At 40.5% G+C, this 14920-nt stretch overlaps 1 protein-coding gene across 1 annotated transcript; it reads left to right on the top strand.

Moving 5' to 3' along the window:
• The first annotated feature begins 1751 nt into the window (after positions 1-1751).
• Positions 1752-7173, top strand: plpp6 (phospholipid phosphatase 6). The gene is made up of 2 exons (XM_088348947.1): positions 1752-2370; positions 4221-7173. Exons 1-2 carry the CDS (start codon positions 1887-1889, stop codon positions 4586-4588), a joined length of 852 nt encoding a protein of 283 aa, XP_088205073.1. The 5' UTR covers positions 1752-1886; the 3' UTR covers positions 4589-7173.
• Positions 7174-14920: the final 7747 nt, after the last annotated feature.

The raw sequence follows: 14920 nt of genomic DNA, 5'->3' as shown, positions 1-14920 counted from the left end.
AGGCGTGCTTAGCCAAATTGATATCGACCAATGAAAGGTGGGAAGCGAATGTTTTTTCTTTTTAATGAAAAGCTTTATTGGAAAACATATACATTACAATATAAGTTTTTCTATCCCACACGTTTTGGCTTAAAACTGAAAACTAAAACAAAATAATAAGCGAAAATAAGGAACGGATTGGTTTATAGTTTTTTTTCTCTTATTTTAAATGCTGAAAATGACCGAATTTTAGTAGCCATACCAATGTCGCCTAATGTTAAAATGGTTTACCGTACTTTCACACCGTAAGGCGCACTGTGTAAAAGGGCACAGGTTCTGTAGCTGGTTCTATTTCTGACATAAACACTACTGGAGGTGCACCTGCACAATGGGCATACCTGTCAACCTGTACGTTTTTGCCATACAAAGTATATTTATTGTGCATTTTAAGATGTGTACGACGTACAAGAAAATCTGCGGAAAAACGGAAGTTTGTCAATTATGGGTTCCATCCGGTATACACCGACTATGACGAACGGCAAATCAATCTGGTCAAACGAGTTCGCCGCGGTAGCCTCTATCTATCGTTTTTTTCGTTGCAAACGAAGCGAGCGGTTTGATGCTACTGTGCGCATGCGTCTGCCGCCTGGGAATTTTCCATCATGCACCATTCCGTGGTAGTTGTGTCGTGAAAGGAAGTCCGTCTCTTTTTAGAGAACCGGCTTTTTCGGCTCAACTCATTAAAGAGAGCCGTCTCTCAGGCGGCTCACTTGCTTTGATGCATTATATTACGAATTATTATGTTGTATAAAGAAGTTAAGAAAAAAAGGAAGAATAAAAGGAGAAATTGAAAAAAGACAGGTTTGTGGTTATCCCTTTAATCAGTATATTACCAACAATAATTTCATGGAGAAAATTAATAATTTGAATAAGAAAATGTATCATTCTATTTAATTACATTTGCATGTATTTTTTCCTTCTACAGTGAACGTCCAAGCTACTTAATTTTTGAACTTTTTTTATAATAAACCTCATTCATGTCGAGCCACTCAGTATCTCACAACAAAATGTCAATTAACAATATATATGATATGACGAAACACATGTACAATATAACATTTTAAATTACATAAATAAACACTTTTGAAAAAAAAATATGGTGTAAGATTATTTTGTATTATGTAAGGGAAAATACGGGCAGCACGGCGGCGGCACAGTTCATGTCCTGGGAACCTCCTACGTGGGTTCAAGACTTCCTGTGCGGAGTTTGTATGTTCTCCCTGTGCTTGCATGGGTTTCCTCCGGGCACTCCGGTTTCCTCCCACATTCCAAAAACATGCATTTCAGGTGAATTGGCCGGTCCAAATTGTCCCTAGGTGTGAATGAGCGAGTGAGTTGTCTGTCCCTGTGTGCCCTGCGATTGGCTGGCAACCAGTTCAGGGTGTCCCCTGCCCACTGCCCGATGATTGCTGGGATGGGCTCCAGCACCCCCGCGACCCTACTGAGGATAAGCGGTGCAGCTAATGAGATGAGATGAGATGAGAAGGGAAAATACGACAGTTTGTAAGGGGCCTAAGGGCATTAACCGTGGAGGTTGACAGGTATGCGAGAGATAAATCAAAATAATGATGAAACTGGTTCTTAGCCGAATGGAAAAATCAAATTGTATAATTTTATTTTGACACAGTTAAAATATTATGAACGCAAAGAAAACATTTGCTAGAAAAGAAAAAAACCACAACTCCCAGCATGCTCTGAAAATCAACCACAAATATGGCGTCAACTGGTTTCGATACGTGATCCGAATGCTCAACCTGTCGGACCGACGAGATAGAGAAGCGACAGCTATCCCAAAAAAAAGCGGGGATAGCGGCGACACTCTGCCGCAAGGAAGCTAACCTATTAAAATGTCCTCGCCAAAGGCAAAAACCCCAAATCGCCCTGGGAGCGGCAGTCCGGTACTCAGCGGACCCAACAACGGCCGCTACGAATTCATGTCGCTCACCAAGCCGCTTAACCGCTCCACCACGCCGCCTCATCTCCTGCAGCGGCAAGGCTCCGACACTGCGCGGCTGCGCGCCTCGGAGAGCCCCACTCGCCGACGCGGATCCAGCTCATCGACCGGTTCCGGGGCTCAGGATGAGGACGGCATCCGGCTGAACCCGTCGCTGTTGCGGGTGGCTCTGAGTTCGCTTCTAGCGGTCGATCTTTGGCTGTCCAAGAGTCTCGGGGTTTGCGCCCGGGAGGATTCGTCGTGGGGGAGCGCGCGGCCCCTCATGAAGCTCATCGAGGTGTCCGGCCACGGCGTCCCCTGGCTGGCTGGGACCGCTTACTGCATCTATAAGAGTGACAGTCCTGCCGGCCAGGAGGTCATGCTCAATCTCTTTTGGGGTGAGTACATACCTGTCAACCTGTACTTTTTTGTCAAGTCATTTTTATCTGTATAACCCTTAATCACAAAGAGGGCTGCACAGGTTATTGCACGAACTGTTATTTCAGACTATTATTACACCATCCCCTGATCTGGAACCAACATGAGGGCAAGGAAAAACTCAATAACCTCAACATGAGGAAAATGAAGAAACCTTGAGAAGACACCGCACATGTGGTATCCCCCCTTTCAGAATTACCAGACAGCAAAGAATGTTGCAATTACAAATAATATTTTTATCACATTTTTACTGAATGTTTCATTCAAAAATCCGTAAGAATGTTTTTTTTTTTTTTATCCGTTACGAATACAAAAAGAAGACAATAGAAATCAGTCAATATTTCCAGGGTGTACTGGAAGTCTTGGGCACATTTTGACATTGAATATCTCAGAAACTATAAGGATATAAAAACACATCTGGTATATTCAGAAAGCTCATTATCTTATATTTTATATGGAATGTTCATAGATGTTTAATGTGAGCACCATTGGTCACACAATACATACCCAAGCTAATGGTCCTTTCATGCCAAGCGCATCCCAGCATTGCATCATCAATGGTTGCAACAGCTTCGGTTATCCGTGCCTTCAGCTCATCCACATCCCTTTGAACAGGGGCCACCAATCCTTTCACAAATTTCCACAAAAATGGTAAAACTTTCATCTTACTAGCATTCACAGTTGAGGATATATGGGGACTTCAAATGTGCCCAAAACTGAAATTTTGAGAAATTCTAATCCAAAAGGCATTTAGATATCTGACAATTAAATTTATAATTGATTTGATGTAGAAATATTCATTAAGTCAAGTCATGTTTATTTGCATAGCCCTTAGTCACAAAGAGTCTAAAAGGGCTGCACAGGTTATTGCAAACCACAGACTATTATTACACCATCCCCTGATCTGGAACCAACATGAGGGCAAGGAAAAACTCAAAAAAACTCAACATGAGGAAAATGAAGAAACCTTGAGAAGGGACCGCATATGTGGTAATCCCCCTTCCAGGATGACCAGGCTGCAATGGATGTTGCAATAACAAATAATACACAGATATTGTCAACAAAAAAATCAAAGTTATTCATATGCTATAGAGTAGAAGTGTGTTTTAAGCTTAGATTTAAACATTTCCACTGGGGTTGCAAGAATCTCAGAGGGCAGAGCATTCCACAGCACCAGGGCCCGAATAGAGAGTGCTCTCCAACCTGCAGATTTCTTCTTGGTTCTTGGGATTTCTAGTAAACCAGCGTTTTCAGAGCGAAGTCTCCGGACCGAAACATAAGGGGAAAATAAATCTGAAAGATATGAGGGAGCAAGTCCATGTATGATTTTGTATAATACTAAGAGAACCTTGAAATCACATCTTAGGCTAACAGGGAGCCAATGTAGGTTAGCTAAAATCGGGTAAATGTGATCAAACTTTCTTGTCTTCGTTAAAAGCCTCGCTGCAGCATTTTGTACGAGCTGAAGGCTCTTGATTTTGGATTTTGGGAGACCGGAGAGTAGTGCATTACAGTAATCGAGTAAACGCGTGAATTTTAATCTCCGCATCCGACGGAAACGGCATAGGACGAATTTTAGCAATGTTGCGAAGATGGAAGAAAGCGGTTCTAGTAATATTCTTCACGTGTGTTTGAAAAGACAGATCGGGGTCAAATATGACACCTAAGTTTTTTAGCAGTTGCATCTCAAATATTAGTATGCTAAAAGTACTTTAGGTATTCCCCCAAAATGATAAGAAGTACATTTTTTGGGGCAAAATCTTTCAGTTATTGAGCACACCATTTATGCACACCGCTGATTTATTTCCAGGTCTTCTGCTAGATCTGGTCCTCGTGGGTGTGTTGAAGGCGACAGTGCGACGGAGGCGCCCGGCCCACAACCGCATGGACATGTTTGCAACCTTCTCGGTGGACCGCTACTCCTTTCCTTCGGGCCACGCTACCCGCGCTGCCATGTGCAGCCGCTTTTTGCTGGCCCACCTGGTTCTGGCCGCCCCTTTGCGGGTCCTGGTGTTGCTGTGGGCGGCCACAGTGGGGCTGAGCCGGGTCATGCTGGGCCGCCATCACTTCACTGACGTGGCATTCGGGTTCTGGATGGGATACTGCCAGTACAACTTGCTGGAAATGCTCTGGCTTTCGCCTCAAAGCCTGCTGGCAGCGCTGGGTAATCCGGTGTAATAGTTGAATATGTAGCGCTGTTGTCATTTTAGGAATGCTGAAGAGCAGGTGCAACCTTTTTCTCCTTTTTTTTTTAACATGCACTTCCTTTCACATTTTTGACTAATTGAATCATTCCTACTTCAAAATACTGTATTCACAGGGTGATTTTTTTTTTCTTTTCCTAGGGACACGGTGTAATATTTGACCTCTTGATGTCGCTGTATTGTGTAGTGGAACTGAAAACAAATACAGTGGAACCTCGGTTCTCGACCATAATCCGTTCCAGAACCCTGTTCGAAAACCGATTTGTTCGATCACCAAAATCATTTTTCCCATTAAAAATAATGTAAATTGTTTTAAGCCGTTCCAACACCCTGAATGTTTACCTGAATGTTTAACGTAAACATAATGCTAACCCAGGCTAATCGTACGTTCGCGTTATCGTAATTTTCCGTACGAAAGATTACGCTAACATGAACGTGTAAAAATTAAAAAAAAGGATAAAGAAAAGAATTATGAATAGGATTTCTTACCTTAGTGGTGGTCAGCAGAAGGCGCAGGTGGACGGTGGTGCTATTATTTCTTTCTTAAATGCAATAGTATTAGGCACTACTTTTGTTTTTTCACCTGTAGCAACTTTGCTGCTTGCACTGACTTTCTTCGGGGGCATAATGAGAGGCTAAAACACTTCGTATACCTATATTAAAAGCGAAAGCAAAACGAAGCCCGTCCGCACGCGATAACAGTTGGTCACGAAAAGAGCTATCTACACCCGTACGCCGCTCAGCATCGCACACTAGCGTACGCACTCACGCATTACCGGCGTTCGAACTCCGATTTTTTGACCGAACAGCGAAGCAAGAATTTCTCGAAATTTTTGGTCTGTCTCCGATTTGTTCGAACTGAGAGGCGTTCGAAAACCGAGGTTCCACTGTACTACAAAGCACAAGGAGGATGATAGTCAAAATAACGAACTGGCACCCTATACAATTTCCTTTGCAAGTGTCCAATATTAAAAACTGAATAAACTGATCACTAGCGTTTCACAAGGTTTTTGGTCTTTGGGATTTCCGAAGCGGCGAGATGCAGACAATGATATCAGCTCCCTCTAGGTCACTGGTGTCAAACAGGCGGCCCGCGGGCCAGATTAGGCCCGCTAAGGGGTTGAATCCGGCCTGCGAGGCAACACTCTGAGAAACACAAGAGAAAAACAAGCTGCAGGTTGAAATATGTCAACTTGATGTTGCCAAAGCCAGGTGCCTCTCACAAACACACTGTACTTGTATTTATTTATCTCTCTCCCTCTCTCTCTCTCTTTTCCACCCCTTTTCTCCCACTCTGTCTCTTTCACTCTCTGTGTCTCTCTTTTTCTCTTCCTTTGTTGCTCTTTCTCTCTCTCTGTCTTTTAACCTCTTTTGCTCTAACTTCCTTTTTTCCCTTTCTCTTTCTCTCTTCATACCCTTCACGCTTTCTTTTCTCTTTTCTCTCCTGTCTGTCCATTTCTCTTTGGATTTATTTCTTCCTCTCCCTTTCTTTTCTCCCTCTCTCATGACTTTTTATATTTTGTTTCGCAGGCTATCTCCCTGTCTCTCTTTTTCTTTCTTTGTCCCAGCCTCTGTCCTTTTCCCTCCCTCTTTCTCTTATTTCTTTACCTCTTTTTCTTTCTCTTTAATCTACTAGTCCGGCCCCCGACAGAATGTTTGTTCTATCGTGTGGCCCCCGAGTTAAAATGAGTTTGACACCCCTGCTCTAGGCGATGCTCATGTTTTGTAAAAATAAATGCACATTTCTTAATCCAAAAATGTATATTAAAAATGCTTTTATATGATAGTTCGTGTATTTTTTTATTATTCAAATCAATACTGTTCCTTTAAGAGAAAGTTTTATTTTACCACTGGGATTTAGTAAATAATACACAATGTTCCTTTAAATACATTCCCAAATCTCTTGAAAAAAATCATAGCGATTCCATAGTCACAAAATTGTCGAACTGCGGAATTTGAATATATGCACACCAAAAAAAATCCACATTTTCCATATTGGAGATTCTAAAGAAGTTGATATAACGAATATTTTGAACATATTTTTTAAGCTTTACGTGCTAAACATTTTCCATGTTCTAAGTTGCATTTGATTTTCAGCTTCTTCTCTTCAGCATTCACACAATTTCTCGGGAGGGACATTCTGTTTTTAAGATAAATGCACTGCTGTACTGTTGATCATGTGAATTATTTATTGTCCACTAGAGGAGGAAAGATGTTGGCTCTAATTTGATTTAGTTTTTTTAAGGTGCCTCTTAAAGTTTTTTTCCCCCCCTAAGTGTTTGTTTAGTCCTGCTACTATCCCTTGTTTTGCTGAGCAATGCAAAAGTGTAAATACACCCATCTTTCTCCTTCTCTAAGCTGATTCAGCAGTTTTGTAATGGCTATTATTAAGAAATTAAATAGGAAACTTTCTTCAACATGTATAAACCCCGAAAGCATGTGAAGTGTAACAAGTGATACTGTGTGTGTGAGGGGTTTGCTAGGTTTCTTTTACCTTTTTGATTTTACCTAAATCTGTCATTGTGAATTAGGTGTCACCACTACTATAATAATAATAATTTCCTTTGTATTGTCATTCTTTGTAACAATGTACACAGAACGAAATGTCGATTCACCTGACCCGTTGTAGCGAGGCGATGCAGCCGCAGCCAGAGGGCGCCGCCATTATACCAATTAGGTATGTCTCGGCCGAGGCGCGAACCAGCGACCTCCCAGTCTCAAAGCGGGCACACTACAATCTACAAGCTCTTATGTAAATAATCAGGGTAGGGTAGGGTTACTTTCACTGGATTACTTTCAATTACTTTTGGATTACTCCAATACCAAATATGCTAATAAAAGACAAAAGAAACTAAATATGAATACAATTATGACTCACAACACGTGGTAAGCTTTCTCTCCTGGCTTTGATCTCCTTCAAAACTAACATAAAATGCGACAGAAACGAAATGAAAATAAATCCAAACAGCTTGCCAACATCATTTTTGCCGTTCCATGTATTCCGTTACTCCCCAAGCCTGCACAAAATGGAGTCATTTGATTCATATTTAGTTTCTTTTGTCTTTTATTAGCATATTTGGTATTGGAGTAATCCAAAAGTAATTGAAAGTAATCCAGTTAAAGTAACCCTACCCAACCCTGTAAATAACATTCAATGCTTATTGAATAGTGTTAAGTCAAGCGGACTATGAATTGTTTTTCGATTTGTACGTCATGTGATAGAGTTCATCAGTTTGTTTCTATTGAAGTAAATAAATGAGACTTCCAGTGCCACCTTTTGGCCTTGGTCTGCACTTACACGTTACAATATTTATTAAACAGAGTTTTGAAGAAATTGAATGAATTACTCCACGCACCACAGATACTAGTTAGAACAGGGGTGTCAAACTCGTTTTAGCTGGGGGCCACAAATGCTTTAAAAAATCTCACGGGGGCCGGACTAGGAAGCTTAAGAGGGAGAGAGAGGTAGAAAAAGACAGAGAAAGGGGGAGGGAAAGAGAGAGTGATGAACAGATAGGGAAAACAAGGGAGCCAGAGTAACAGTGAGAGATAAAGAACAAAATAGAGATACGAATGGAAAAGAAGGGGGAAATGAATATAGAGAGAAAAAGAAAGTGAAAAAAAGAAAGATAAAAAGAATAAGAAGTGAAACGACAGAAAGAAAAAGAGTCAGCAGGAGAAATTGAGACAAAGTGAGGTGTGAGAGAGAGAGAGAGAGGGAGGTCGAAAAAGGGAAAGAAAGATTCAGATCTACTTTATTGTCATTCTAGTACACGTGTATACAGAACGAAATGTCGATACATCTGACCCGCACAGTTTCCTCGAATGTACAGATATAAGTAAAAGTTGTATTGTATTATGGCTACGTATAGTATTTTACCATAGTGCCGATAGTGCAAGAGGAGTAGCTAACCAGATGTGCAAAATGGGCATTCAGGTTAACAAGTCAGGTAAACAGTAACATTAACACTGTAACAATAACGCTGTAAGTACAATAGTGCCGAGAGCAAATGTGCAAGGAGTGAGGGTGAGAAAGAAAGAAAAATAGAAAGAAAGAGATTTAAAGTGTAAATTAGAGAGAGAAAATAAAAAGAGAGCAAGACAGGAAAAGAGTGAGAGCAAAATAGAGAAAAGAGAGAGTGAACGGGAGAAAGAAAAAGAGGGAGGAATAAATAAAAAAGAAGTGAGAGAGAGAAATGGAGAAATACTACCACAATTGTTTTTCAAGTGTTACCTGGCTTTGATGACATCCGGTGGAAATATTTAAAACTACAGCTCATTTTCCTCTTGCGCTTCTCTCACTGTTGTCTTGCGGGCCAGATTTACACCATTGGTGGGTCTGATCTGGCCCGCGGGCCGCCAATTTGACACCTGTGAGTTAGAACAACATATGTTCGAACAACAACTCAGTAGCCTAGATGGTAAGGCGCCCGCTTAGAGACTGGGAGGTCGGTGGTTCGCGCCCCGGCCGAGTCATTCCTAAGACTTAAAAAGTGGTCGGCGGCGCCCTCTGTTGGCTGCGGCTGCATCAGCTCGCTACAACGGGTCAGGTGCAATCGAACTTTCGTTCTGTGTACATTGTTACACAGAATGACAATACAAGGAAATTATTATTATTATTAACTAGCGCTAACTGAACAAAACATGGAAGTAGAAAACAGAAAATATCCTCTTACATGGATAAATCATAGAACAGCTATGAAAGTGAAATGATGATGACTCAATGAAACTTTGACTTTACTGGATGAAGAGCAATGAGCAAGAATAGAGGCATACAGTTAGGTTTTTGTAGTTACAAAGTAATCCAAAATGGAGAGAAAAAACAAACTCTTTGACCAGATTCATATGGAAATATTTCAGAATAAGTCATTAATCTTGGTTTATTGTGGTTATTTAAATTCGGGTTTTAATCATTATTTTTGTCTCAAATTATTTGAAACGTAATTGATTAAATGTTCCTTTCTGTGCGTCTTACATTTTCATTAAATTGGTTTGAAAACACACTTAATTAACGCAAAATAACAAATTTATATTAATTTATGTTTGATAAATATTTTGAAAAATAAGATATCTGAAAAAAATAGCAAGTAACGAAAACGTAGCACCAAAGTGGCACCAAATCAATACATTTCTATTAGTAGTACTTACAGTGGCTTGCGAAACTATTTGGCCCCCAAAACTTTGTGACCTTTTGCCACGTTTCAGACTTCAAACAAGATATAAAACTCTGATTTCTTGTGAAGCATCATCAATAATTGGGACACAGTCATGAAGTGGAACACACTTTATTGGATATTTTAAACTTTTTTAACAAATAAAAACAAAAAAAGTGGGTGTGCAAAATGATTCAGCCCCATTGAGTTAATACTTTGTAGCGGTATGTCTATCAATTTTGCATATTGAGAAACTGATATTTTTGCCCATTCCTCCTTGCAAAACAGCTGAGCTCAGTGAGGTTGGATGTAAAGCGTTTGTGAACAGCAGTTTTCAGTACTTTCCACATATTCTCAATTGGATTGAGGTCTGGACTTTGATTTGGCCATTCTAACACCTTGATATGTTTTTGATGAACCATTCCATTCTAGCTTTTGCTTTATGTTTTGGATCATTGTCTTGTTGGAAGACAAATCTCCGTTCCAGTCTCAGGTCTTTTGCAGACTCCATAAGGTTTTCTTCCAGAATGGTCCTGTATTTGGCTCCATCCATCTTCCCATCAATTTTAACCATCTTCCCTGTCCCTGCTGAAGAAAAGCAGGCCGAAACCATGATGCTGCCACCACCATGTTTGACTGTGAGGAGGTTGTGTTGAGGCTGATGAGCTGTGCTGCTTCTACGCCAAACATAACGTCTTGCATTGTTGCCAAAAAGTTCAATTTTGGTCTCATCTGACCAGAGAACCTTCTTCCACATATTTGGTGTGTCTCCCAGGTGGCTTGTGGCAAACTTTAAACGACACTTTTTATGCATATCTTTAAGAAATGGCTTCCTTCTTTCCACTCTTCCATAAAGGCCAGATTTGTGCAGTATCAGACTGATTGTTGTCCTGTGGACAGATTCTCCCACCTCAGCTGTAGACCTCTGCAGTTCATCCAGAGTTATCATGGGCCTCTTGGCTGCATCTCTGATCAATTTTCTCCTTGTATGAGCTGAAAGTTTAGGGGGACGGCCCGATCTTGGTAGATTTGCAGTCATCTGATACGCCATTTATTTCAATATTATTCCTTGCACACTGCTTCTCGGGATATTTAAACCTTGGGAAATCTTTTTGTATCCAAATCCAGCTTTAAACTTCTCCACAACAGTATGTCGGACCTGCCTGGTGTGTTCCTCATTCTTCATGATGCTCTCTGCGCTCTAAACTGACCTCTGAGACTATCACAGTGCAGGTGCATTTATACAAAAACTTGATTACACACAGGTGGATTCCATTTATAATGGTTAGTTATTTAGATCAACATTGAATCATTCAGAGATGTCTTTTATAATTTAAATCTAACGTTATTATTGTATTTTTAAAGGAACATTGTGTATTATTTATCACCTCTTCGTGGTAAAATAACTACATCCATTAAAAATCGAATATTGATTTGAATTATATGAATACATATAATATACTATACTATTATATAAATGCGCATTTTAGAAATGTGTAGGTCAAGAAATGTGCACTTACTATACATAGCAGGGCCTAGAGCAGGGGTGTCAAACTCATTTTAACTCGGGGGCCACACAATAGAACAAACATTCTGTCGGGGGCCGGACTAGTAGATTAAAGAGAAAGAAAAAGAGATAAAGAAATAAGAGAAAGAGGGAGGGAAAATGAGAGATCGCGGAATAAAGAAAGAAAAAAGAGAGGGAGAGAGCGTGAGAAACAAAAGATAAAAACCCGTGAGAAAGGGGGGAAAGAAAGGGAGCGGAAGAAAGAAATCCAAAGAGAAATGGAAAGACAGAAGGAGAGAGAAGAGAAAAGAAAGTGTGAAGGGTATAAAGAGAGAAAGAGAAAAGAGAGAATAGGGAAAAGGGAAGTTAGAGCAAAAGAGGTTAAAAGACACAGAGAGAGAAAGAGACAAAGGGCAATAAAGGAAGAGAAAAAGAGAGACACAGAGAGTGAAAGAGACAGAGACAGAGTGGGAGAAAAGAGAGAGAGAGAGAGAGAGAGAGAGAAAGAGAGAGAGAGAGAGAAATAAATACAAGTATAGTGTCTTTGTTCGAGGCACCTGGCTTTGGCAACATCAAGTTGACATATTTCAACCTGCAGCTTGTTTTTCTCTTGCGCTTCTCTGAGTCTTGTCTCGCGGGCCGGATTTAATCCCTTAGCGGGCCTGATCTGGCCCGCGGGCCGCCTGTTTGACACCTGTGTCCTATAGGGAGCGGACAAAATTGTCCGCCATTTTGCCAAGGATACTCCAAAAACAAACCAAATATTGTGCAAGGCTGGGCAAAAATGAGAAGAAAATTGTATGATTTGGTCACTTTGAGTCTCTGTAAATTAGATTATTTCTTGTGCTTTGGAGCTTTTGGGTTGCAGTAAACAATCTAGAATAGAATAGAATAGAATAGAATAGAATAGAATAGAATAGAATAGAATAGAATAGAATAGAATAGAATAGAATAGAATAGAATATACCTTTACTGTCATTGTAATAACATGGGATATATTGTGACAACGAAATTGGACGTGGCACTCCAGGTCCACATTTTACAGTGAGGATATAAGGAAAACAAAGAGATAAAGGAACAAAGAAGATGTTTGTACTGTCCTTGTTGTTTAATAACATGTAATGGTCAAATATCACACACTGTGCCTTTAGCACTTATTTAGATATGATTACTTGTTTTTTTCCCCCGAGAGTGATGGCTTGACTAAATTTTCAGCACTATATTCATTATGCATTAATTTCATTCGCTTTAACAGTGGGTGGTGCTTTTTGTGATTTTTATGTTCAGTAAGAAAAGTATTGCATCATCACACCCATTTACTTTTATTTTCATTTTATGACGGAGTAAAAACCTGTGACTTGTATTGACTCGGTTAAAATTTGGTGCTTACTTACATGATTATTTCTGCGGAAATGTGTGTCATTCTTAGAACTCGGCAGTTAAAAAAACAAACTTGTTATACAACAGTTCCGCACCTGCCTTAGTACGTTTTTCTTTTTTTTTGTGCTTCATACCTTTCCTGTCGAGCTGCGAACCACACCCACAAATAAAGCTTAGCCTAATAATGTCGCTTATTCCATATGGCGTCGTGTGACTGATTACAACTAGAGGCATGGATTACTCCTTTAGTTCTGGCTTAACATGCAAGTCGAAAAGCAGACAAAGACAAACAAATGACTGTAATTCTAGCTGGTGTTTGTCTTTTTTTACATCAAAATTAGCTCTCTAAAATCCATTTGTTCAAGATCAGATATGTTTTTGTATAGCTAGGAAGTCTGTTATTTGGTAGGGTTTAGAAAATTAACAAGATCGTTATTTTTAAATAAAAACTTTAGGAATTAAGAACAAAATGCTAACAAATCGGAACAAAAAATGTGCAATGTCTCATCTCATCTCATTAGCTGTACCGCTTATACTCATTAGGGTCGCGGGGGGCTGGAGCCCATCCCAGCCATCTCCGGCCAGTGGGCAGGGGACACCCTGAAATGGTTGCCAGCCAATCGCAGGGCACACGGGGACAGACAACTCACTCGCTCATTCACACCTAGGGACAATTTGGACCGGCCAATTCACCTGAAATGCATGTTTTTGGAATGTGGGAGGAAACCGGAGTGCCCGGAGGGAACCCACGCAAGCACGGGGAGAACACACAAACTCCGCACAGGAAGTCTGGAGCTGGATTTGGACCCACGCAGGAGGTTCCCATGACATGAACAGTGCCGCACATGCGCTAAACACTGCGCCGCCGTGCTGCAAAATGTGCAATGTGCAGATGCATAATTTATATATGTTTTCAATTGTCATAAAATTATTTTAAAGGCGCTGTTGTAACAGGACCCAGGTGGACGGGCTAGCTCCAGCTGGTGTTACACATTTGTATAAGGCATTGTTTGGGGAAGTTGTTTTGTTTGGTCCAGACAGCGGGACGCTTTTCTCCAACATGGTGGGGCCCACATGGGGGCTTCCCTGGCACGCCCATGGGAGGAGCCGGCACACCAGCTTGCGGAAAAGACGTGGGCCGAGAGAAGAAAGGCGGAAGATTGAGAGAGGAGGCTTCACAGAGACTCGAGCGACACTAATTCGGCTAATTCGGCCATATTCGATGGAGTTCACTTAGTTAAATTGTTTAAGAAATCAAATCTGCCCCCGTGTGGAAATGCCGGTCTCTTGTTCATTTTTCCATCAAGAAACGGGCGCGCATTGTTAGGTAAGTGTAGGCTGTGTTTGGTTAATGGAGTCAGATAACTAATACAAACAATTTGGTAAACGGTACATTTTAATATTTAATTCCTAACAATTTATATATATATATATATATATATATATATATATATATATATATATATATATATATATATATATATATATATATATATATATATATATCTTTTTTTTGTTTTTGTTTTTGTTTTTTGGTTTTTTTGTTTGTGTTTTACTAAATCTGCAAAATAGATGATAAATGTCAGTCTCACACGACACAATTTAACTGTTGGCATTAAGGTTCATTAATTGAGCAAGTCTCACTAAATCACGTGAAATCCTGTGAGACTTGGCCCAAGCACCCTTCTCTTACCTGTGAGACTTTGCTATCTACTGGTGATACACTGGTACTTCTCTTAGCCTTTCTGCTATACAAAACTCAATACCCTAAAAAAAAAAAATAAACTTCCCCTAACCATCAAATACGGATTATACAAAATGAATCTCAAAATATAACTAGTCAGCAACCCTTGTTGTGCCACACTGTAAGGTTTAACCACGAGATACTGCTTATTTGACCAGCTCGGTAGCCTGGATGGTAGGGCGCCCGCTCTGAGACTGGGAGGTCGCTGGTTCAAGCGTCGGCCGAGTCATTCCTGAGTCTTACAATGTTGGTACTCATTGCCTCCCTGCTTGGCGCTCGGCATTAAGGGTTGGAATTCGGGGCTTTGGTCACCTAAATTACTAAAATGGCCGTGCCCTGTTTGGCAGCGGCTGCATCAGCTCGCTACAGTTTGACTGTACGGGTCAGTTGTATTGACATTTCGTTTTGTGTGCATTGTTACAAAGAATGACAATAAAAGTCACTATTCTATTCTATTCTATTCTTCTATTCTATTTGTGTAGTGCAACCAAAAACGAGTGCCACAAAGCACAAGGAAGAGTA

This window comes from Urocampus carinirostris, chromosome 12, assembly GCF_059441175.1.
Source record: "Urocampus carinirostris isolate Australia breed hairy pipefish chromosome 12, RoL_Ucar_1.0, whole genome shotgun sequence".
NCBI lineage: Eukaryota > Metazoa > Chordata > Actinopteri > Syngnathiformes > Syngnathidae > Urocampus > Urocampus carinirostris.
The sequence above is the reverse complement of the archived record's forward strand: the minus strand, read 5'-3'. Positions and strand labels throughout refer to the sequence as shown.